The sequence below is a fragment of the Bombyx mori genome, chromosome 23, assembly GCF_030269925.1.
Source record: "Bombyx mori chromosome 23, ASM3026992v2".
In the NCBI taxonomy this organism is placed as follows: Eukaryota; Metazoa; Arthropoda; class Insecta; order Lepidoptera; family Bombycidae; genus Bombyx; species Bombyx mori.
The window spans coordinates 12,865,367-12,892,371 of NC_085129.1; the positions used below are offsets into that span (position 1 = coordinate 12,865,367).

The window sequence follows — 27,005 nt, forward strand, 5'->3', positions numbered from 1 at the left end:
CATTATCAGGACTGGACTAAATTGAAATGGGACCACACAGGAAGCGTCAGCTTTCTAAAAAAAAAAGAGGAGCATTAAAATCGATTCACCCAATCAATAGTTATGAGGTAACAAATATAAAAAAAAACATACAGTCGAATTGAGAACCTCCTCCTTTTTTGAAGTCGGTTAAAAATAATCTTACAGTATGTTTTTTAATTATTATCCTGTACATTCGCTTATCTTACACTCGATTCATTCGAAAAACAAAATCACAAAAACTTTTACAATTAGCCTTTGAAAAAAAACAGTTGGTAGCGGCTCCGATAGCACAGTGTTTATATTAGCCAGTAGACGTGCTCATCGCGCAAACGCGTTTCTGTTCCACTGACAATAATTCTCCGTGAGATTTCCAATAGCGTGTCCAATACGTTTTCACTTAATAAGGCGACTCGCGAGCTGGGAATCGGAACATCGGAATCTTTGAGCTGGACGTTGCATTACTGACCCATATTCGCCACTGCACGAATAGAAACGCATGATAATTCATGTAGTACACGCGTTGAGTAATCTCGAAGCGTTTCTAGATTGAGCACGTGTCAATGTTTCTCATTATATCACATACTCGTCTTGGTTTCGCGACCACATCTGCTTTGTATTGAAATAAAACAAATATGTACCTGCTATATTTTTATATTTTCTAAAATTTCTGTAAATTAAACGATTGTCTGGAAAAGATCGCTTTTAGCGATAAGACCGCCTATTGTACAAATGTATCTTTTTATTTTATTTTATTGCCTAGATGTGTGGACGAGCTCACAGCCCACCTGATGTTAAGTGGTTACTGGAACCCATAGATATCTACAACGTAAATGCGCCACACACCTTGAGATATAAGTTCTAAGATCTCAGTATGGTTACAACGGCTGCCGCACCCTTCAAACCGAAACGCATTACTGCTTCATGGCAGAAATAGGCAGGGCGGTGGTACCTACCACCAGTAAGCCTAATGTTACCTGAATAAAATTTTTACCCGAATACAATAAAAAGGAGGAGATGCTCAGAACTTTTCTTTAGTCCCATTTAAATTTTATCAACGTCTGACCCGTAACTTTTGAGTTATTCATAATAATGCACATTGTGTTTCGACTACATCTATGATACTCTCAGTTTATTTTGTTTACTTGCAAAGGTTTTTATTTTAAATTATATCCTCAATTCAACTATAAAGACGGCTTGGCAGCTTACCCAAATCCGTTGTCCAGTACGCCCTTGCAGCCAAATCTGATTATAAGATGCAAGAGAGCCGATGTGTTAATCCTACTAAAGGAGTATTGACTATGTCTCTCCAAGCCCTGACTTCTCATAGCTCACTTCATTATAGTCTTAGCGACTGATCGTAGGTCACCATGTAAAAAAAACTTCAAATTATCGTAAAAAAAGCCGTAATCATCAACATGTTTTCTCGTTTAACTTCTGAGTTATTCGTGCAGTTTCCATACGACAATAAAATATATTACATTCATTTTTTCTATAACAAGGCAATGTTCGTTCATATTTCCGTTTCTTTTCCGCCATATTCCCCCGAATATATTTCCCTTTACCGATGTTACTGCTGGCAATATCTTATCTCGAGCAACAGGGACGATCCCTAACACGCCCCGTGGTTATCAATCTTAGGCTCCCCTTTTGGGAGCGTTTTCTTTCGTTCAATTTCCGTTTTCTTACCAATATTCCTGCCCGTTCCATTGGAACTAACAACGTTATAGTTTCGTAGAGTAATATTTTATACACTTTAGTATTTTACATTTTATTATTTGAGTGATATTAGATGGGTGGATGAGCTCACAGCCCATCTGGTGTTAAGTGGTTGCTGGAGCCCATAGACATCCACAACGTAAATGCGCCACCCACCTTGAAATAAAAGTTCTAAGGTCTCAAGTATAGTTACAACGGCTGCCCCACCCTTCAAACCGAAACGCATTACTGCTTCACGGCAGAAATAGGCAGGGTGGTGGTACCTACCCGTGCTGACTCACAAGAGGTCCTACCACCAGTAAAAATAATTATAATAAATTATTATAATTATATTATTATATATAAAAATAATAATATAATTCTTAGTAGGCAGTAACGTTGATGCTGTGTCTGATTTCCACGAGAAACCCTTTTTGCGAAGCACGGCTCTTGTTAGGGTTCATGCTAGCAACGTCTACAGGTGAGCTAACCTACTAGCTATTCGTCGAGCTAGAATAACCCCTCGAGGTTTCTAGAATAGATAGGAGAAAAAAAAACGAGAAACCGCGATCGATTGTGGTCGAAGTACTGTTAATATGCGTCTTTAAACGGTTATGACCAAAATAATAGTTTGCGAGTTGCGAAAATTGTCTATCCGAGCAACGCTAATTGCTGCACCTAGTTAACCTATCTCCGAACTCACACAGCCGGCAAAAGTACAAAGGCAATTGTCAACTTATCAGCGAGCGAAAGTGACAGTCGCGAACCATTGACACATAGTTGTCAGTCATACGTCGAGAAAGTTCTCGAGTGGTCGCGCAAATTTGCCTGTCAAAATATTATGATGTATCCACGACGGTTGAGAGGAAAACACGAAACGAAGATTAAACGTTGATTTATACGCGTTTGATGAAGACGAACTGATTAGAATGTCGTGCGTATTGTTTATGTGAGAGTACTTTTCGTATTGCTGCAGTTTCATAGTGTAGAACTAAGCAGGGGGGCGCAGGGGGTGCAAGGGGCGGGGAGATATGCACTCCGCCCGAAAAGTGTCGCCTTGCTCCACACTACCTTGGATGAGTTCTGCCTTATCCAAGGTTCGGATAGAGGGTGTTGAGCGATAGGGAGTTTTAGACAGCTCAACTCCAATACATCTCATCTACTGTCTCCAACGCGTAGGTACAGCGATTTTCTTCTCACCCAAAAAAAACATCCCATAATACAAGTGACCAATATTCACTTTAAACAAAATTGTTTATTCAGATCAACAGCTCTTCCGTGCTTTAAAGGTCAGGGTTACTTATCATTAGACCATCGAGGCGGTTCCCCACGAGTTCTAGAGAATAGCGAGTGACCCTGTAAGCTTCGCCCATTACCGTCATGACTGGCAAAACGTCCGTCATAACGTATATGCGTGATGAGACTTTATTAAACATTGAATAAACAAATGAATTTCGTGAGCAAGTTAATGGCAGTTCATAATTTTTGATGCTCGAATGTAAAACGTATGTTTATAGTAGAAAGGCTTTATGTGATTGCGTTTTAGGCCCTTGAAAGGCTTAATTTTTTTTTATAACGTGTAAAGTGATTATCGTATAACACTTCATCGAAATACTCTTACAATTAAAACTCATTTTAATTATAACAACAATTAAGGTAGGCTTCAGATCACATCTACCCTTCGAATACAAAGATGTCTTTATGTTGTCTATGCCACGCTTTTATAGTCATTTTGACTGTCTACAATGTTGCAGAGCATTCAAGAGAATTAATTTTAAGAGAATGCAAGAGAATTAATTTTAAGAGAATTAATATTAATTTTTGCTATTTAATGACATAATAATATGGCTTTACTTGAAACGAGATGACAATAGTTTTATATCTCCAATCTTAGTTATAAACAAATGGCACCCGGTCTTTAAGTATGACAATTGGAACAGCTTCAGCTCTTCAGTTTAGGAGGGAGGTTGTGGGACCTCCATTTGGCGATGAACGGTTCATGTATTTTGCGCGTTCATTTCAAAATTAGCTGTTATTAAGTAACTCGTATCGACGAACTCTTGGACTGAGCATCGCACCAACGCCTTGATCCTAAAAGAACTTAACATCTCTCAAAGGTTGTTGTCAAAAGTGCAATCTAGGATTCTTCAATGTTTTGGACACGTATCGCGACGGCCAGCAGAGTCTACCGAGAAGCTTGTTTTTCAGGGTAGGATCAACGGTAAAAAATGTCGTGGACGAAACCCCATGCACTGGACTGATCAGGTGAAAGACCTTACTAAAACCCCACTTAACGAGTGAGTGCCCCAAGCCTCAGTTCGCAAACTATTGAGAACATCTATCAAGGCTTTAATAAACAAGAATTCCACATGACTACGACTGCTCTGCCAACAGTAACCGACTATGATGATGATCAACGAACTACGAATCTATTATTGAGCATCCATGAACATAAAGGCATCGTGATACAAGAGTAACAAAACAGATTAGTGGACTTGGCTAGACCCAAGTTTACGACCTCTTAAAATTAATTTACAAGGCTGCACGTCTGGGGGATGGCGCGATGGATATAAAACGCTCTGCGTAAACCCTGTCCCACCGTCTCAATAACTCCGACAGGGCACCGGCCCGTCGGAACCAAATCCGCTGCACGGATGGGGATCCGGCGATTTTTTCCTGTAGAAAAAAACAAGGCTGCAATAAAATGCTTTTACATTTTGGGCTGACATTTCCTGCATGCACTATTAATTCGAAATATTCAATCACATACTTTCAATTTCACAAATTTGAAATAATGACTACATTAGCCTTACTTTCATTCATATCGTAATGAGGTGAAAGAGCCGACTGCACGGAACAATGGCTCTTAATGACGTCTGATTGTCAGTGATTAGCGTTGAAATCGCTTAATAGTACTTCTAGACTTTTTTAATGTACTACCAAAGGTTCAATTTGTTATGCTTCCGATTTCTTAGGTAGTTTTCGATACGAAAGTTCAGTTTCGCTTGTGATCAGAGTAATAGTGCGCACGAAAGTGATTATTTTTTGTTTTCTAAAATTGTTAACCTCATAAATGTTTGATATAGTTTACATTGTGCATAGAGGTGCTTTTTTACTAAAAAAACTTACAATTGATAATTGTCGACATTTTTGTGCTAATTATTTACTTTTAGTAATTTCGGTCGTCAAGTTTGGCTTTATTTGCTGCTTCCATAATTATAACGTAATTATTTAGCAATACTTAACTCACTCTAAAGGCTTGTGAAATAAATAAATAAATAAAGAACATATCGAATACTTTTTTGTATGTACTCAAATAAATGCATTCTGAACCCAATATAGACCCACAATTTAATGGTGATAGGTAACATTGATAATACATTTGTAAAAATCTTCACTGTCACACTAAATATCGTTAACGGCTTTAGAACTACAATCAAACCCAGTTCGTTTTGCTGGCCGAATTTGAACTGACCTTAATCCGGTCCTTAACCAACTTATACACACATCGACTTTAATATAGAAACCGAAAAACAATAAATCGTACTTACTCTCAGATAAACCAAATTCGTATGCGTAGGTATCTCGGTCACGCGTCACGGTTCGCGTATTCAATCACTATTTCCTATAAAACCCGATCGAAAAGCTTGCAATAAAACGTATGTGCCCTTCATAGCTCAGCGGATTTCATAAAGATCGTATTTTTCCATAAAAATTCTCGAGTTCGAGGGTGTATTTATGGATTTTATGTCGGAGTCCCGACGTCGATCTCCCCAATAAAAGTCTTATTGACTGATAGATCAGTTTACGGTGTGTGTGTAATGCGTGGGCCACGAAACGAGCAGCTGTAGAGCAGAGCGTTAACTGAATTAGTGAACGCGTCTATTTACTGGCCATGTTCGTAAGCTCCAATTGTTATCGTCAGCCATATTCACTTTAATCTTATAAGTTAAAAAATTGTAGTGAATTTCGTTGTCTTTAAGATAAAAGAGATCATAGCTCGGTACACTGTCTGATATCTAGACAATGCAGATAGCACACAAATATAAGTAGTAGCATTTGTGCATAGAAGTCATGTCGTATTTTTAATTTTTTTGTTCTGCGTCACGGCAGAAACAGGCAGGTATTGAAGCTCTTCATGATAGTCATGTTCCTTCCACTTGTTCATATGAAAGTCTTGCTTGACATCAGACTAAAAATGTGTAGTAGATTAAACTATAATGAAGATTGTATAGTACTGTCAACGTCGGAAATTGTAGTAGGAAAATTGATAGTAGGAGTAAAGAGATGCAATCAAATCGATATTTTTTTGATGTATTTATAAGATTTATTATTAGGAAACATTAAGTGGGTTGATCCGACATTATACAATTAATAGTCCTAAACTAAGTACACTCGTATGCTGTGGCTGCCAGACACAGACGACAGAGTCTATAGTCAATAACAATCGTCACAGCACGAAGCAAACCACTTATTGAGAACATGTTGAATAAATAAATAAAAACTTAAAAAACGCTAGTTTCCCGGCCCGACACAACATACGCACGAATCTTGTTACAAAATAGATAAATACTTAACACGGTTTGTTGGCTCGTAAACAAACCCATGTCTTACTGATGAAATCGTACTTTACTTTCACGGTAACTTGTAAAGAAAGCTGCCTTTATAACTAACATAATTTACGACACGGAATATTCAAGTGTTTATTACGAAATTAGTTTTTATGGCTTTTCAATTAGTGACATGATGCTGTGGTTTTTAACTTTAATGTTAATAGTATGTTCTTAGCTTTGGACTTGTGTTGGAGAGCGTTGCTTCGTAATGTGAACGCCACGTACACTTTGAGACAATCAGTTTTCAGACAACGTTTGCCTCTGTTTGCCGCTAGGGGCGCTGTTGCAACTACATACACATTTGAGTTAACTTTTACGTTATCGAGAACGTTAAAAGCTCGCAATAAGCGCACAGCTCGTTTGTACCTTAATTTAGTTGAGATGTTAAGACCAGTACAAAGGTAAGCTACGGTTAAACATTTAGGAGAACCAATAAAGGCCACATTGCGAGTACTCATCTTAAGACGTACCATCTTTAGGCTTCCTCGAAAACATCGACATGCCAGAAAGGAACAAGCAAAATCTCCTACAAAACTTCGATCAGGATTCGGATCCAGTGAGTTCGGTATTCAGCAGCCCTAATCACTAAACGAGAAAGGTGATGGAAAACGAATTAAATTGGCCAAAGGAAATTATATATCTGTTACACGTAGTGGAAGTTAGTGCTCTGCTCGCAAAGTAATATGGTCTATGCATTCGCTGGTTTATCTGACTTACTTAATATTGCTCACCTTTGCTGTCATTATTTCACGAAAGATTTTTGACTTAGTACTGTCAGCCCACGACAAGTAGCGCGCGAATAATTTTTATATAAGTGCTTCATAAATTACGTGGAATTTAATTATTTTTTATTTTCATTGCGTAGATGAATGAACGAACTCATGGCCAATCTGGCGTTAAGTTGTTATTGGAGCCCACATATGCGAATCCCGATACTCACGTTGGGGCATGCGTTCTTAGTGTTACATGTTCCACTTTTAAAACCAGAACGTATGATTGTTTGTCTGATGAAATAGGCAAGAAGGTAATAAATACCTAATCGAGCGTACTTGCAGTGAGCCCTAATCAAATTAATGTGTTTTTTTTGAGGATTTTCGTTTTTAATACTCGACGGTATTGCTTCGTCGTGGAAATCCTTTGCGTCATTTTCATTAGGTGCGTATTTATTAGAAATAATTTGAATCTGTCTGCGCGATTTGTATGGTATAGCTCGCATCACTCGACCCGAGTACTACCGGGCGTCTTATCCTTTCGAGCACGGCAACTTCAAATTTCTTATATACCAGTGGCTTAGAATTGTAACCTTGTAAAACAGAATATTTAAAAAAAATCTAAAATAAAAATAAAACGTCTAATATTTAAAAAAAAAGACATGCCCGCTGAGTTTCTTGCCAGTTCTTCTCAGGACGGAGGCTAGTTTTTGTTAATTGGCGGTAGTTCTTTTTGACGTTCAACAAGTATGTACTTTTATTTATGTTGAATTTTTATTTATTTATTTGGTTTGATTTGAATGGATTGAACGTGAAAGAATATATCAAATACTCTTTTACAGATAATTTAAAAAGTTGAGCCATGAGACTTCGAAAGAAAGTTAGATGAATTTTCGCAATGCGCTTAGAACTTTTCTCATTAAGAAGTAATATTGAATACTCGAAAAAACAAATTCGTTTTCGATATTCTTGTAACTTTGCCTTGTTCGCTTTCGTCCTATTAAAAATACTTTCTGAGACTTTGTTCGTTATGAGACGTTTTCGTGATAGTTAGCAGCGATTGTTTTCAAGAAATAATAATCATTTATCGTAAAAATGTCATTTCAATCAAACTTTTTGATACTTTTGTGTTCGATGTCTTTTTTTATTGTATATTTAGGTGGACGAGTTTACAGCCCACCTGGTGTTAAGTGGTTACCGGAGCCCACAGGCATCTACAACGTTAATGCCGCCACCCACCTTTTTATATGAGTTCTAAGGTCTCAGTATAGTTACAACGGCTGCCCCACCCTTCAAACCGAAACGCAATACTGCTTCACGGCAGAAATAGGCGTATGTCGAATCAGTTTCGATCACAGAAATAATTTATTTCTGTGGTTTCGATCGATTTTCGTCTTAAAATAACACAAGTGAGATTACGGTACGCCATGCAAAATTTTCACGTGTCCTCTTTATTTTATAATTTCCAGATTCAAATTTGCATAATAATAATATAAGAAAATCGTTTTACCCCGAGTGAATTTTTCGGCATATCATAGTGTATCTTTATCTAAGCTCATTTTGTTACAAACACAACTTCATCATAACTGTACAATATGAGCTCGTAATTTATTGCCGCACAATCGTAAATATTTATAAGCGCGAGTGCTTTCTCGCCTTTATCGAGACTTATTTAACGGCCTGCCTTATCAAATGTAGGTTAGTAAAAATATCGGGCTCTCGGCTTAGACCATTCGAATTATTCGTGCTTTTTATTATTACACTCTCATAAAATTGACGTAAATTAAATTCCGATTAAAATTCTTTAAACGAACTTCTTTGATAATTTGGAAGATCACTCAGTTTTACATTTGTACTTTTTTTTATTAAGCGTTTTTCACTTGATGTTCAATTGGGGTCGATAATTGTAACATGTGTCCTTATTGCGTATTTTGCTTGGTATTCATTAGAGGCATTAATTAATGACGAGAAATTTTTTAGAATTTGTGTTGTAAACCTGGCGTATTAGTTTTAATAGTTCTGCTTAGATCTGTTTATGAGCTTCTCGGTCTACCTAGTATAAAGCAGTGACCGGGTGAACACCGCTATTATAATAGATCTTCAGCCTCAAGATAGCTCCATTTGCGTTGTGATGTATTTGATAGAGTAAGAGGGCAGGTAACGGATAGGTTTATGGAAATTTCACAGTCTACGTAGGGCTTGTTAATATTGCGTCAAGAAAACGTGGGATTTAAATGTATATCCATATAAAAGGAGTACGAATTATTTTTGTTTCGTAATCTTCCCAGTGGGTTGCCTTTCCGATCCGGTGGTAGATTCTGCGAAGCACTGCTCTTCCTAGGGTCAGTGTTAGCAACACTCCGGTTTGTGCCCCGTGAGCTCACCTACACACGTTAGGGCGAAGCTGAAATAGCCCCTCAAGGCTATCAGTATAGGTAGGGAAAAAAATATGTTTCGTAGACTTAAAAATATTTCAGTAAAACAAACTGCAGATTCTAAGAGAAGCTTCAAGTGAAAATCCTCTTTAAGTTATTTCCAACTTTAAAATCCGCTTCGACACTGCGAATGCTTTTCAATCGTAAATGTCGACTCGCGGAAATTCTCGGAAAAGTTTTCACAGAATTTTCAGGTACCGACCGCTCCGAGGCTTCCAGCGTGGAAATTTATTTGAAAATATTCAATTCGGTGGAACGAATTGCACGTCGCTCAGCTAAAAGTTCAACGTTTCACAGCAAGCCGCCTTTGATCGTAATTCTGTTTCAAAAGAATTTGAGATTTCCATCTTGTTAGCTTTTTGTCGGAATAAAAATATCAAGTAAAAAATTATACGACACTGATGAATGAGTAATGATTTATTTTGTACCAATATGGGTAATAATATCTAATGAAAACGAATGTAGACTGTTTATGATATCTTTATCGTCAAAAATTCAATTACTACGTCATTTTAAAGGTTTTTTTTTTTACTGCCGATTTCATAAAAGATAATGTTCTATTACGTTTCGAGTAATTCACAAATTCAGAAAAGAAAATCTCCGTAATTTGCTGTTCGTCTTTTTTCCCTTTAGCATGGACGATTGAGCCACAATTAATTTTAAACTAATGAAAATTTCTTAAAATTTCTCTGCCATCAAAAGCCAAATAACTAAGTAATTATTTTAAACTATAAATGACTATTTTCTTTATTTTGCCTTTTCTTTTGATCCATAAGTTTTCTACATAATGTTTTTTATGTCTTAACGGCTCACAGCCCACCCGGTGTTAAATGGTTACTGAAGCCCATAGACATCTACAATCTAAATGCGCCATCCGCCTTGAGATGTAAGTTATGTTATTATATGTTATTATGTCTCAGTATAGTTACAACGGCTGCCCCGCCTTTCGAACCGAAACGCATTACTGCTTCACGGCAGAAATAGGCAGGGCGGTGGTACCTACCCGTGCAGACTCACAAGAGGTCCTAAAAACTCACAAGAGGTACTCACAAGAGATCACTACCACTAGTTCCAAGTCCAGTCCAATTCTCTTGATGATGAATAAACGCTAATTGCCCTCTCATCTCATTGTTTTCAGGTGTGGTTGTGATGACATGGTGGTGGGCGGTCGCGCTTCTAGCGCTGATAGCGCCCGCCCTCCCAACGCCCCGGGCGGGCAATGGTGAGCAAATTTACAGTAAGCATCATGCACATTTTCATGACCTGATTGTTTTTGTGAAACGTTTTTTTTTAAAGAAAATTACTTAAATTCGATGTGACTAGGAGATGTATGAAAATGGTAGTGCAAGGTAGAGGAGGAAGAGGTCGACCGAAGAAACGTGGATGGAGTGTGTGAATGACGATATGAGAGAGAGAGGATTGAGTGTTGAGATGACGGCTGATAGAAGAGAACGGAATAGAAAATATCGCTGTGCCGACCCCACCTAGTGGGATAAGGTGGTGAAAAGAAGACTTCAATTTGATAGTTAATTGAGACCGTGTTTTAAACAAAAATGAAATGAAATATACAATTAAATAAGACACATGTATTGCGATAAATTGAGAGCGATAATAAAATAAAAAAATGTAACTTTTTTAAAATATTTGATGGGACATATAGAGAGTATTGGATTCGTATAAGAGATGTGAACAGTGATGTCATAGTTCAACTTACTTCGCTATAGGTTTAGCCTAAATACAAACAGTCAAACAAATATGGCTTGATCCCGTGTTTATTTCTGTCCGTTATTGATTGATTTTTAATTTTTTTTAAATGAATACTAATTGCAATGGATTAAACGCCACAAGAATGTTATTATCGGTATACAGACTATAATAGATAGATAAGGTAAGGCTTTGTCTCCACTGTATTACTTCATAGTACTTGTATAATAATAAACTGTAACTGTAACTGCAATAATAAACTGTAGCGGGCACCTATCATAGAACACAATATATTTGACATTTGATACATTGATAAGCTTGAATATTTATTATTTATTTATTTATTTCAGTCTTTTTACAAGTTTATTTACAAGTTCTGTTCAATAATTTTCGGAACATCGGTCCACTTAGCAATCGAATTCAGTGGAAGATTTTCCTTTTGTTGTTACATTCCAAAAACTCTTCAAGCGGAACGCTCAAATATTACCAGTATTTAGAGTAGCATTGTGTGCAATTTCTAGAGTCAACAATTATTTATATTGTCTATCGGAATTAAGAAATGTATTGCCTTTAAAAATAGAATGTTATACAACTGAAATTGTTTTTATTTATTTATTTTTTATTGCTTAGATGGGTGGACGAGCTCACAGCCCACCTGGTGCTAAGTGGTTACTGAGGCCCATAGACGTCTACAACGTAAATGCGCCACCCACCTTGTGATATAAGTTCTAAGATGGTTGGTTTTTAATTTCATAATAATCATAGCGTTTTACAATACAATCAGGATTCTATTCACATGTATTCCTTCGCATGTTAGCATACTTATTTATTGACTTTTTTATGCACGGAGTTATCTTTAAGGATTTATTAATATTATTTTTTAAAGAAATAATGTAATTAAGATAACGGATTTAAGGTAAAATTACAAATGACTGTGTTTTCAAAGTGCTTTTATAGGAAATCTTAAATGCGGACAAAAATCCTATATAACATGACAGAAATATATCTTCATTTTTATATATTTTTATCGTCAGAAAAGTTATTGTTAATGGGGTTCCCTAAATGAAAATTTGTGCCCGAAAACCTAAGGTATATTCGAGGCTTAATCTCATTACGGACAAAGTACGCAGTAACGCTACTCCTTATCGCGCGGATTCCGTCGTAAATCCAGGATTGTGCACGTTGTTTTTATGGCCCTACCGCGAGCGTAAGGCCGTGTTCATATCCGCCTTTTGTGAGTGAGCTTCGTTTAATTGTTTGCTGCATTAGTTCAAATAGATCCGTGCAAGTCTTTCACGTTTTTATTTATTTAAATTGCATAGATAGTTATGCGTGCTCACGCCTCTTAGTGAGTTTCTTGTGCCTATTGTAATAAGTACGAGAATGTAAATGTAAGAATAATAGTGGTACCAACCCTAAACACTCCATTCTACGTCGATTTTTGAGAAGCTTTCGAAGCCAAAGGATGTAACTGACAGTGAAAACAATATTACCAATGTAAGAGCCCGTAGTTTATTCCGTACAAACTTAGGGAGTTCGGTGGTGAGCGTGCGATGGTAAAAAGGAAATGACTACTTCACGTACCTATAAATGCCGAACCACAATGTTGCCTTAGGGTAATACTTCTCTCGTGTTGCTGGATGAAGCGGGAAAACTGCTCGAGCGGGTGGTGGCCGCCCGCATCGTCCAGCACCTGACGGGAGTGGGTCCTGATCTGTCAGCGGAGCAGTTCGGATTCAGGGAGGGCCGCTCGACCATCGACGCGGTGATGCGCGTGCGCGCCCTCTCTGATGAGGCTGTCGGCCGGGGTGGGGTTGCACTGGCGGTGTCCCTGGACATCGCCAATGCGTTCAACACCCTGCCCTGGTCGGTAATCGCGGGGGCGCTGCAGTATCATGGCGTCCCTGCGTATCTCCGTCGGCTGATCGGGTCCTACCTCGAGGATAGGTCGGTCGTGTGCACCGGGCACGGTGGGACGGTGCTCCGCTTCCCCGTTGAGCGCGGTGTTCCACAGGGGTCGGTCCTTGGCCCTCTCTTGTGGAACATCGGCTATGATTGGGTCCTGCGGAGCGCCCTTAGCGCTCCTCTCCCGGGTCTAAGCATAGTTTGCTACGCGGACGACACTTTGGTCGTGGCCCGGGGGAAGGATTTGCGCGAGTCTGCTCGTCTTTCCTGCGCGGGGGTGGCCTTCGTCATCGGCAGGATCCGACGGTTGGGTCTGGAGGTGGCGCTTGATAAATCCCAGGCCCTGTTGTTTCACGGGGCCCGGAGAGCGCCGCCTCAGGGGGCCCACCTCGTGATCGGAGGCGTTCGCGTTGAGATCGAGGCAACCGGGTTGCGGTACCTCGGTCTCGTACTGGACGGTCGTTGGAGCTTCCGCGCTTGGAAAGATTAGGTCCCCGACTGATGGCGGCTGCCGGCTCGCTGAGTCGGCTGTTGCCGAACGTCGGGGGGCCTGACGTGGTAGTGCGCCGCCTCTACACGGGGGTGGTGCGGTCGATGGCACTGTACGGGGCTCCCGTGTGGTGCCACGCCCTGACCCGTGACAACGTTGCGGCGTTGCGACGTCCGCAGCGCGTGATTGCGGTCAGGGCGGTTCGTGGATACCGCACCGTCTCGTTTGAGGCGGCGTGCGTGCTAGCTGGGACGCCTCCCTGGGACCTAGAAGCGGAGGTGCTCGCTGCGGATTACTCGTGGCGATGCGATCTCCGCTCCAGGGGGGAGCCGCGTCCCGGCGCGGCGGAAGTTCGAGCGCGGAAACTTCAATCTCGGCGTGCCGTGCTCGAGGCGTGGTCTCGCCGCCTGGCGGACCCCGCCTACGGGCGACGGACTGTCGAGGCGATCCGCCCGGTCCTCTCGGACTGGGTGAATCGCGACCGAGGACGTCTCACCTTCCGAGCGACGCAGGTGCTCACGGGACACGGCTGTTTCGGTCGCTACCTGCACCTCGTCGCCCGGAGGGAGCCGACGCCGAAGTGCCACCACTGCAGTGGCTGCAACGAGGACACGGCGGAGCACACGCTCGCGTACTGCACCGCTTTCGCGGAGCAGCGCCGCGTCCTCGTTGCAAAAATAGGACCGGACTTGTCGCTTCCGACCGTCGTGGCTACGATGCTCGGCAGCGACGAGTCCTGGCAGGCGATGCTCGACTTCTGCGAGTCCACCATCTCGCAGAAGGAGGCGGCGGAACGGGAGAGGGAGAGCTCTTCTTCCCTCTCGGCGCCGTGCCGCCGCCGTCGAGCCGGGGTTCGGAGGAGGGCGTTTGTCCAGCTCCAGCCCCTATGAGGAGGCAGTCTCCTCCCGGTGATGGTCACGGGGCGACCTAAGGGGGTTGAGGCTGCGCCGCACGCTACCGTCACTCTAGCGCGCTGGCACCAGGAGGACGGGACGGCGCGTCGGCGGCTGCGGACTGCGATGCGGTCCGCATTTTCGTCGTCGCTGTCGTCGCCGAACATACTGTTGAAGAGCAACCCGGTCGGCGGTGTATCGCGTTCCGACCCGGCAGGCTGGTTCTGGCCCAGCGGGGTATCCCGGAACACCAGCGGCACCGCCCGGGCGGCCTGGTAGGGCCGCCGTACCGCGGAGACCGACGTCGTTGGTCGTCGACTGTCGCCTCGACGACCCGTCGGTCGGGCGTCCTCGGGGTGGCGCCGCGTGTCTGGTTGTAGTGTTGACCGCGGGAACCCCCCTACTCTGAACGGGTTCTGACCCCGGACGGAGATCGGACGTCGGGTGTAAGAGTGCAGGGGAGTCGTTTAGTGGGTGGGCCCTAAAATCCTTGGGCCCGCGATCTGCTCTCAACACCTGCAGATCGTTGAGTCTCACATACCCCGCGCGCCCCCTAGGCGCGGGGACCTCGTAGGAGGTTCGGCCGCCGGCCCGGAAAAAAAAAAAAAAAAAAGGGTAATACTTCTCAACCTTTTTTCGTTCCTGTTCATCTTAATAAGACTTCTCATTTATGACTAACTTTTCCCCTGATAACTATAGAGAACTATACACCCGCTCCCAAAAATGTTTCCGTTTCTCTTAAGGTGTATAGGTCAGTCGGTTTTAGTTAAGTTTTTATTTTTTTTATTTTTTTTTTCTTAGATAAGTGGACGAGCTCACAGCCCACCTGGTGTTAAGTGGTTACTAGAGCCCATAGACATCCACAGCGTAAATGCGCCACCCACCTTGAGATATGAGTTCTAAGGTCTTACAACGGCTGCCCCACCCTTCAAACCGAAACGCATTACTGCTTCACGGCAGAAATAGTCGAGTTATGGTATCTACCCGTCCGGACTTACAAGAGGTCTTAACACCAGTAATAAGTGAATTATAACGTTCATTTTAAACTACGCGTTGTAAATATGATACATTTTAATAATGTTTATATAACTTCACTGTTTTATCTCGATATTTCCACGATTAAACATGTTTTATTGTCGCGCAACGCCAATCGAGCCCCGCGTGTCTGGATTGGGAATCGCTGGCTTAGAGAATCGTTAATTTGATTTTTGTCAAGCGTTTATAGCCTATTAAATTCTTTTAAACGCAGCCGCGCTATTTTTTTATTATAAAAAACTGAACTCAGAGGTTTAGTCGTTGCTACGACTAATAGTTTTTTATGGAATGGGTTTGCGTTTATATTTTTATTTAGCCTTTTTTGTCGTTTTATGCTCTTTGGTTTTTTAAATCTTTAAATAGTCTACTTACACAGCCGCTCGAGTATTTATTGCAATACTGCCTTTTTTGCTGTGAAGCAGCTATGTGTTCGGATTTGAGGGTCGTGGTTTCGATTCCCACTTCGGGTAAGCAAGCATTTGTTGCTCTTTCTCTGAGTGGTTCTGGGTAAAAAAAAGTCAAGGTGGCGGCGTTTTCATTGTGATATCAACAGACTCAATATTTTTTGCCTAAACTTATTAGAATTTAAAATAAGCTTCTACTTACTTCATTATTATTCTATTTAAGTCGTCGTGGCCTTAAGGATAAGACGTCCGGTGCATTCGTTGTTGCGATGCACCGGTGTTCGAATCCCGCAGGCGGGTACCAATTTTTCGAATGAAATACGTACTTAACAAATGTTCACGATTGACTTCCACGGTGAAGGAATAACATCGTGTAATAAAAATCAAACCCGCAAAATTATAATTTGCGTAACCACTGGTGGTAGGACCTATTGTGAGTCCGCACGGGTAGGTACCACCGCCCTGCCTATTTCTGCCGTGAAGCAGTAATGCGTTTCGGTTTGAAGGCTGGGGTAGCCGTTGTAACTATACTGAGACCTTAGAACTTATATCTCAAGGTGGGTGGCGCATTTACGTTGTAGATGTCTATGGGCTCCAGTAACCACTTAACATCAGGTGGGCTGTGAGCTCGTCCACCCATCTAAGTAATAAAAAAAAAAAAAAATTCTTATTCAAGGACACTGATCATGAACTCTTAGCATTTTTACGACCTCTGTGACTGCCCCTTAAGATAAAATTGTAAGGCATATCATTTACTTATTATTACAGTACCAGGGATTGCACGTCACGTCTGGAAGGCTTATAATACAAGAGTAATGCGTTGTACAGATTATATTTTACTGGGATCGATTGTTAAGTACTTCTACGAAGTTAGAGGAATTAAAGTTGAAAATCCTTTTTCTTAGATTACCCCCAATAACATTTGCGTATACCGGTATTGACTTTGACTTTCAGTTGTCATCTCCCACTGTGTTTCTCGCCGGATTTTCTCAGTGGGTCGCGATTCCGAACCGGTGGTAGATTCCGCGAACAACTGCTCTTGCAAGTGTCAGCAAATTCTCTCAATTTGAGCCTGTGAGCTCACCTACCCGTCTAGGCGTAGCTGTAATAGCCCCTTAGGCCACCAGTGAATATGTAGGGGAAAAAAAGTTGTCATCTAACACAGTTTTTCTGTCATGGTAGCCGAAAAGATTCGGGTAAGGTTTAGGTATTCTAAGTATTATTTATTATATATATTATTTTCTTCGGTTTTTGCGAGTCGTAAATCTAAGTTATGAAATTACAATGTCGTCCGTGACCACGGAAACTGTAAAGTATTTTAAACATTGAAAATAATTTAATAATAATAAAAAAAAAGCGAGATTAAACCGTAAAAGTTGTTTTAATTATATATTTTACTATTCTGTGCGCTTCGATAGGAACTCCAGTTGATGATATCTGATATACATAAACAATGTTGAAACGTAGATGTGAATTCCAATGCAAAACGAAACTCGACCGAAATATCACCCTCTAAATTTTCGACTTCAAAATAATGATTTGTCGTTCTCTTTAAAAATGCAGATGACACGTCATTTTATTCTTTTATATTGTCAAACTAGCTTTTGCCCGCGACTTCGTCCGCGTGGAATAGTTACTTTGGCATAACGCTAAATTTTACCCGCGACTTCATTTACAGTACTCAGGAATGGAACTTCATTACTGAACCGGTAGATGGCGTTGAAGAAGCTAGATTTTGAGATTTTTTGGCAAACAATTTTTAAATTTTTCGTGAGAAATATATTTTTTTTCTTAATAAAAGTATCCTATGTTACTTCTAATACCTCCAAGAATATGTGTACAAAGTTTCATAATGATCGGTTGAGTAGTTTTCGCGTGAAAGCGTAACAAACAAACTTACATTCACATTTATATATTAGTAGGGATGCATCTCATAGACATTAAACTCTGATGGTTACTGAAATTACATAATCTACTTTAGCTGATCTTTACCACAAATTATATATCGTAATTAAGAATTTGATTCTAATTATACGTTAGACCAACGAAGTAACTATTAAACTATACGTACATATCACTCGTCAAATAAAAAAAGTTGAACACAATCTTGGTTTAATCTAGACCGCAATAAACTACAATATTTGTCAAGCTTCAAATGAACGAGAGTTGAGGTCTTTGCGACGTTATCTAAAGCAAAATTAATTTTCTCGAAAAAATTATGGCCGACTTTTTTTGTCTGGTATGAAAGCCCGGAAAACAGTTTCTTTGTAAAGATAAAGCTTCTGGAAAAAATTAGATTTGCAGTGCAATTTCTTTTTAAACGAATTTTTAAAAGTCCTATTATAATTTTATAAAGTGTAACACGTTAAAACATTTGCAGAAAAATCTTTGAACTTTAATAGGTTTTAAAAAGCCATGTGCTATCTAATTGTTGTCTGTATCTTAAGCTGTGGTAAGCAGTTTTGATTTTAGCTCTATAAACTCTTTTGTACTATACTTTATTTATTTTTTATTTGTAACTGATTGACTTTCTGTATAAGAAAATAATTTTGAATGCTTATAATATATATTACAAAAACCGTAAAATATTCGAAACGTCATTATTGACAATAAGAAGGCGAGATTAAACCGTAAAATCAGTTTTAATTATATTTTATAAGTGTAAGCCTGGCATGGTACATATTTAATCACAGTGATTGTGTGCAACTATTTTTATAATTTAGGATCGCTTATAATTTTTGCTTTTATATTTCGATGCCTCCAATGAACACTACTCTAGCTCAAAATTTTGAAATTTTCGTTTTTCACGTAAATCGCATAAGTTAAAAGCACTATGTTAAAAGTATTACAATTAATCATTATTGATGGGGTTCGAAGCAAGAGTAAATCAGATAGTTACCCAAAAAAACCATAAATATATCTGCAATAATAAAGATTTTATCAACTTTTTTCGTTTAAACGCTATTCCTGTAAATCTACGAATTTGGAGTTAGCGTAGTGTTCATTGGAGGCATCGATTTGAAGTGTTTTCAACGCTTTAGTTGAATTAATTCGAAATGAAGATATGGTTTTTAAAAAAAAAAACATAAATTATTTTAATACCACAAAAAAATTGTAAGCAAATCCTTCGATGTGATTAAAACCAGGCTTGCGATTTAATCTCGTTGCCAAGGACAGTCGGTGACAACGACGAGATTAAACCGTAAAATTAGTTTTAATTTTGTTTAATAAAGTCTGAATTTTACAAAATAAAATCTAAATCATTTTTCCTTCTTCAAGAAATTCGATGATTTTCGCAAATATTCCAAGAAATGTTTTGTACCGTAAATAAGAATGAATTACGTGAAAAACATTCGTTATTTATGGTTTTCCTTGAAGAGGGTTCGGTGTCGGGGAAATATAATTCCGATCTGACAATATGTCTTTGTTAATCTTATGTGAACAAAAGGATATTTTATCTAATTTGGTCATATTTGATCCTCTGATATATGTATTAAAATTGTTCAATTAATTATTCTACACTGCTTTGTTACTCGATTGCGCAAAAATGATCGAATCGATCTGTATAAAATTTGCTTTAAATTAAGCTATGTAGCTTATAGCCTGAATAAACATATAAAATATTCGATCGTGGTATGACATGTACAACTCCGGGCAGAAAGTGACACAAGCAACTCTTTTATCCCGGAAAAATACCCATTATTCTTTCTTTTAGAATCACAAATCTAACGCGGGTATAAGTGCGAGTCTGTGAATGAAATAAAGTTGCTATTAACCCTTTGAAGTCCAGAGCTCACACGTATTGGACATATAGTTGAGTCTTACATTAGTCTTAGGAGTGTATTGTATTATACAAGTTAACTTCTTTGGTTACTTTACTTTGTTGTCAAACTATTTTTAACACGTTTACCGAATATATTTCGCTCAGTCCGTATACCTGTTTCCTGAAGCGTTATGCCAAACAATTTAACTGCATTAATAACGCTTCCCAAAATCTTATCATATAGACTACTTCCAAGATTAGTAACATAATTACGCTTTTCATGAGACGAATGATTATTCGAACTATAGCATAATCAAATCGCTCGATACGACCACACCGGGCGATTCCCTTACGTTACGTTGAATTCGCGACCTGCAAAAAACATTGAAGTCATATTGCTACGTGGCTTGAGTTTGCGAACTCTTAATACAGGTACATTTAAGGCTAAGTTGCGTTGAAATTGGATTGAAGATGAAGAATACGCACGATAATATGCGCTAAATAATATTTCCACTTTATTCAGATTCAACAAAGATAGCCACAGAAGGACGTGGCTTACAATCAACTATCGCTTTCACTTATCCTAAAAGTTCATTAACCGCGAACTAAAATAGAAAAGCGTAATACACTATTGTTATCAAATAATGTTTCATCAAATCTTAAAGCCCATAAAATAATATTTTACGGTCGGCACTCGCGTGAGCCATAAAGACGATGTATCGTGGAAAGTGAAGTGGTTTCGCTTTCAAACCGCTTACCATCTGATGGGATTGATGGAGCGCTTTGTTTGTCTTAGCCCTTTGACGGGTAAGGTGACAACGCTTTTCCTTATAAATTTCAGATATATGCTGTTCAAAACAATTTTATAGTCAGTTTCTACCATACAAGACTTATAAGTAGGTAATGTTTAGGTAAGTTGTTTCGAGAATCAGAGCTTACGTGATAAGATCGTCGGTAAAATTCACGGTACGATGTCTATGGGCTCTTGTTGCTACGTAACACAAGGTGACTATGTTTCTTGACGAATTATGAGCCGTAATAAAATAAAATAATCTAAGGATGGTATTAATGAAGATGAATGAGAGGGATTTTAGAAATTATGGTCACAGTACACTCCACGCATATGATACGTGTTGCTTTCAAGTTGTTTGAGCGGCTCGTCACTTTCGGTCGGCACACATCTTTGTTTTGTACATTGAGCTTTATGTTTATGTCAATGAAATGCAAACAATTTCCTGCCAAGAATATTTTTTCGGTTTTCGCGAGTCGCAAGTTAATTAAAACAATTTTTACGGTTTAATCTCGCATTTTTTACTGTCATTATACTATTATATTATATATTATTTTATTTTAAGGTAACATAAAATTTAAATGTCAAAGAATAACGAATTGATCGTCCGTGACCACTTGAAAGTATTCTAAATGTTGGAAATATTCTAATGATGTTATAATTATAGTAAAAAAACGCGATATTAAATGGTAAAAGTGATTTTAATTAGGATCATATCTGATGCTTTTGCTGCCAAACTAAGTTTTGTTAATTGGGCAGGTTTCTCATTCTAATCCTGAACAAATATCCAAATTGGCATTACTATATAGTTCATTTTTATTACTGGTGGTAGGACCTCTTGTGAGTCCGCACGGGTAGGTACCACCGCCCTGTCTGTTTCTGCCGTGAAGCAGTAATGCGTGTCGGTTTGAAGGGCGAGGCAGCTGTTGTAACTGTGCCGCGACCTTAGAACTTATAATTGAAGGTGGGTGGCGCACTTACATTGTAGATCTCTATAGGCTCCAGTAACCACTTAACACCAGGTGGGCTGTGAGCTCGTCCACCCATCCAAGTAATAAAAAAAAGTACAAAATCGTGTATAGTCCAAACTGACAAGAAATAATCTTCAAAGGTTTTCATTCCGGGCACAATATCGGTGAGTTCACGGCTGGAACCAGGTCATCCGCACCGATTCCCGGCCGTTACTGCCCCAGATACCAGACACTGGAATTGTGCCCCGGAATAGATTTCGGTCGTAGGCAATATTCCACGAAATGTTTTGTAGTAGTTTTGAGACGCATAGCTTGAGTTCTTCAGACTTCTAAGTGATAGTAAATAATCTGTAATCTTCCGACAATTTCTGACTTTTGTTCTAACATATCTATCAAATTTATTGACAGATCTTAATATATATATATATGTATATAATTAGGTATGTATAGGGTAGATACCACCATCTTGCCTATTTCTGCCGTGGAGCAGTAATGCGTTTCGGTTTGAAGGGTGGGGCAGCCGTTGTACTGTAAAAACTGAGAGCTTGTGATGTCTCGAGGTGGGTGGCGGCATTTACATTGTATATGTCTATGGGCTCCGGTAACAACTTATCACCGGGTGGGCCGTGAGCTCGTTCACTCATTTAAGCAATAAAAAAAAATCCTGTTTAATGAGATCGAAATTTTCCATTTTCGAATATTTAAAAATTGACAACATATTACGGTTACTACTTAAAAAAAGGAAATTATCTTTCTATTCACATATTTTTATATTTGTTGTATTCACGACACTGAAGCTGTGTTTTTGAGACGCTTTTTACATTACTTTCGCTCCTTTTTTTCCTTTTTGTTTGAGTTTTCAGTCACACGCTCAAAGCTTTCATCTCTGTGAATACTTATGGGCACATACATTCAAAGGAATTTTTAATGAGGTGATGATGAATTTGGTATTTTGTGGCGAAACATAAATTGTAATTGTATCATTTATTAATACTAGCTCAATTTCAACATTATGCTTTTCCATATTCGGGTGTGAATGTGTTCATTACCCGAACAAATGCGCTAGTTATTACTTTAGCGGCGGCCATACTGTTTTCCCCGGCTTTCCATGAGCCGGTGAAATTGTTTGCGCATCGCGGAAATCCTGCAATTACGCCCTACAAACGCTTCGTATTATCGCAAATGACCTAAAGATAAAATAGAAGCGACACATATCGTAAGTTTCAACATATATATAGTTACAAGCAAAAGAATATAATGTTAATATAATGTGAATGTAAATTTTCATTTCAATTTTGAAATTCGAAATTTTCATTCTAGTATTTTCTTCGATGTGTAGTGAGCCATAGACATAACTTAAACTACTTTTATTGTTCAATTCCACCCGTTTAAGTGATCGCGAAAACTGTAAACTATTTGATACGTCTGAAATAATATTACCTACGAAATGGCCCTTTAGTATCCTTTCCTTTGTCGTAAATTTAAAGTATTTTATTTTTATTTTTTTTGGTCATTCGCATAATACGCGATTTTTACTGGTGGTAGGACATCTTGTGAATTCGCGCGGGTAGGTACCACCACCCTGCCTATTTTTGCCGTGAAGCAGTAATGTGTTTCGGTCTGAAGGGTAGGGCAGCGGTTGTAACTATACTGAGATCTTAGAACTTATATCTCAAGGTGGATGGCGCATTTACGTTGTAGATGTCTATGGTCTCCAGTAACCACTTAACACCAGGTGGGCTGTGAGCTTGTCCACCCGTCTAAGAAATAAAAAATAATAAAAAAATACGCTCCTCGGTCTGGTCGCCTTTCATATCGGTGCCACAATACACACTTTAAGGTATCGGTTTAATTCGCCTTTATTGACTTTAGTTTTGGGGTGATCACGGGGTTAATTTCTACGTCAAAATTTCCATGTCGGAAGCGTTCTAAAGTCAATAACGAATCGTGCCTTCATTTGTAATGTTTACTCCGCACACGTCATTAATATTGTGAGCTGTTTGTGCGGCATTGTAACCGCGACAGAACCCGCATTTCATAATTACTCGTATTTTCATCGTGTTTATATTAATGAAAAAGATACAAAGGTAGTGAAAACGAAACACTAATCAATAAACAAACGGCGGAATTTGAAAATAAAATTCATTTAAATTTGAAATTTATTGTCAGCCATATATAAATTACGTTTGAAATGACCAAAATTATAAAACAACAACTTCATAGGTAAAGATATATTGTGATGAGAATAAAGAACGCAAGATTAAACCATAAAAGTACTTTTAATGGCGACTATTCATTTTGTTTTGGCACAAGCATCGCTAAAGGGGCAATCCTGTTCTTTTTAAGTTTGTATCATGGTGGTGATGGTATCATGATAGTGTGACTAAGTCAAATAAGACATAAAAAGTTTACAATTCTACCTTGGCTTACAATATCATTTTTACTTAATAACAGTGCATCTCGCCAATAAACCACGAAGTATTTTTTTTTGCTTAGATGAGTGGACGAGCTCGCAGCCCACCTGGTCTTAAGTGGTTACTGGAGCCCATAGATATCTATAACGTAAATGCGCCCCCACCTTGAGATAAGTTCTAAGGCTAAAAATTTATTTAAATTCATTTTTATTTAAAAAGTTAATTATATCATCGAACAAAACATCCTTTAGTTTTGATTTTAGTCTGTTTCATTAATTTCCCTTAGCATCATAATATTCTTTGCTCAAGTCTTTGTTTGATTTTTCATTTGGCATTTATGTATTCTGCAGAGGCCTTGTACTTATGTAACTGATAACACAATCTGTTTAGTAAAAATAATGTCGTTTTTCATTCTCATGATTATTTGAGCGGAACAAATTCTACATGAAATGTGTATGAAAAATCTACAAATAATTATAAATAAACATTAAGATACCTAATAATAAGTTAATATTTGGGCTAGTTATAATAAAATGTTACTTGAAAATTTATTAGAATTTAGCGAGCCATTCTGTGATCTTTATATCAACAAAGATTCTCCGTACAATCATCCAGTCGATTACGTTTTACCCACAACACTGGGTCGACAGTTTTTGTTCATGTATATTTATATCTAAGCAGGAAATACTGGCAAGTGATTTGTGTTAGTCGTTTTTATTGTGTCTGTATTGTAGTAGGCAGTTGCCTGACTTCTTCTTCTTGCTTCGGTTTCCTCAATACTGAGAGTCGTAATCACCTCCTCGCAACAAGAGTTTATTCTGGATCATTCTACGCCAATTGTTCCTATCTGCGGCCGAGTGTAGAGCATCGTGAACTGTGTTGTCGAGAGTAGTACGGATCTGGTCAGTCCAACGTGTCGGGCCTCTACCTCGTGGTCTTCTTCCGTCTACCTTGCCAGTGACCATTAGCTTCTCCAAGCTACCGTCATCCTTTCTGGATATGTGGCCAAAGTGTTCCAGAGCTCTATGTAGGCAGATGATAGAAAGCCTCGTCTTTACTGGAGTTCTTGGAGGATCGACACGTTGTTATCGTTATTATATCCTGGCACTACAGAAGCGATGGCTATTACTCAGGCGGAGTCACTGCTTCTTTCTTCAGAACTAATAAAAGCAAGATGCTTGGATTGCTTTGGAGCCCAACCCACACAAATCTACTTAACCAGTGAGTACAGAAAAGAAATAGTTTTGAAACATGTTAAGAATGACAAAAAAATGTCGTTTATTTTTTTTTAACCTCTAAATACGACAAAAAGATATTAGTAGAATTATTAACATAGCCTAGTTCAGCAGGTTGAAGATTACTTGATTGAATTCTATATTGGAATCCACCGGATAATACATAAAATGAGATAGATCAATTGAAATTAAGTAGAATATACGAATGTTGTCTCTAAAATAACTCTGAATAATTGGTGACTGTAATCATTAATTGAAGCTCAATTTAATGGATTCCCCTATTTAATGGGTTTCCGATAGGCCTGAGCCCCAGGAATGGGTTTTAATTGGTTTTAATAATGTTTCATTACCATTTAGAAGTATTATCTCAGTTGGATTTTTTTCTTTGACCTCGGTTAATCGAAAGTCTTAAAACCTCTTTTATAGTTTCGAAATACATTTAAAATATTTTACGACGATGCATTGGTAATTTTTTATTGTTTCGTAGTTACATGCAGAGGGTTTCTATTTTAAATGAAAGGCACCTCCAGTGAATCATATCTATAAATGGTTGTATTAACGCTAAAAAATAAAATAATCTAATTACTAGAAATATTTTAGTTGTCTTGTTATGTAATTTATAATATTAACGACAAGTTCTACACTGGCGGACATTAGGAAAGCTAGAAGCAAAGCGTAGAGGGAAGCTGACTCCAAAGCTATAATCTTTGGAAACGGATTTTAATTTTATGTATATTTTCATTAACTATCAATTTTTTACGATTAGCTATGACATTGAATCCAAAACAATAATCCTTAGAATAAAAGTACGTGGATTTAACCAGGATAAGAATACCGTGTTCTGTTACAATGTATTGAATCAATGATTATCAAGTTTATTAATTGGAAAGGTTAAAATGTATAGTTTTATTGAAATTACATTGAAGACTTATTATACAATAGTGGGTCATGATGCGACATGTATTCCGACATTCCTCATCTCGTAAATACACGTAGGGTTGGTACAGGCTTACAATATTAAATTCACAATGCTTAATTCCTGTTTGAAAACGAGAATTTGAATCCATCTGGATTAGACTCTTGATCACACGTGTCACAAAAGAGAGGGTTGCGCTCAAACATAAAAAATGTAGCTTTCACGAGCTACTTATGTGTACATGTTAATTCAAGTTAATATTTAACAGAGCGGACTTTATCTACCACAATTTTCATATAATACATCTTCTTCGTCGCTTCCTCATTACTGAGGATCGTGACCACCTTGGTCTAGTTTGTGCACCAGCTTCCTCCAATGTTGCCTGCATTCGGCCTGCTTAATGGTGCCCGGGACGCTGGTGTTTGTGGCCTTCTTGACAATGTCCGTCCACCTGGTTGGCGATCTTTCTCGAATTCTCTTTCCTTCCACGTGACCTACAACTATTAGTTTTTCCAAGTTGTCAGGATTTGAAGTCGTCGTGGCCTAACGGATAAGACGTCCGATGCATTCGTGTTGAGCGATGCACCGATGTTCGAATCTCAGGCGGGTACCAATTTTTGTAATGAAATACGTACTCAACAAATGTTCATGATTGACTTCCACGGTGAAGGAATAACATCGTGTAATAAAAATGAAACCCGCAAAATTATAATTTGCGTAATTACTGGTGGTAGGACCTCTTGTGAGTCCGCGCGGGTGAGTACCACCGCCCTGCCTATTTCTGCCGTGAAGCAGTAATGCGTTTCGGTTTGAAGGGTGGGGCAGCCGTTGTAACTATATTGAGACCTTAGAACTTATATCTCAAGGTGGGTGGCGCATTTACGTTGTGGATGTCTATGGGCTCCAGTAACCACTTAACACCAGGTGGGCTGTGAGCTCATCCGCCCATAAAAGCAATAAAAAAAAAAATTCGTCGGTCCACGTGTCCGAAGTATAATATAACATAGAACA

At 38.9% G+C, this 27,005-nt stretch overlaps 1 protein-coding gene across 2 annotated transcripts in view; it reads left to right on the top strand.

Annotated features, from left to right (window-relative positions):
* Nucleotides 1–27,005, top strand: part of LOC101742565 (serine proteinase stubble) — a 122,214-nt gene that overhangs the window by 54,898 nt on the left and 40,311 nt on the right. Inside the window, exon 3 of one of the 2 annotated variants that reach the window (XM_038019382.2) lies at nt 10,613–10,711. In XM_038019382.2, coding sequence (XP_037875310.1) covers nt 10,613–10,711 — 99 coding nt within the window. The remainder of the gene's footprint in view (nt 1–10,612; nt 10,712–27,005) is intronic. The other variant, XM_038019383.2, reaches the window with a different exon arrangement.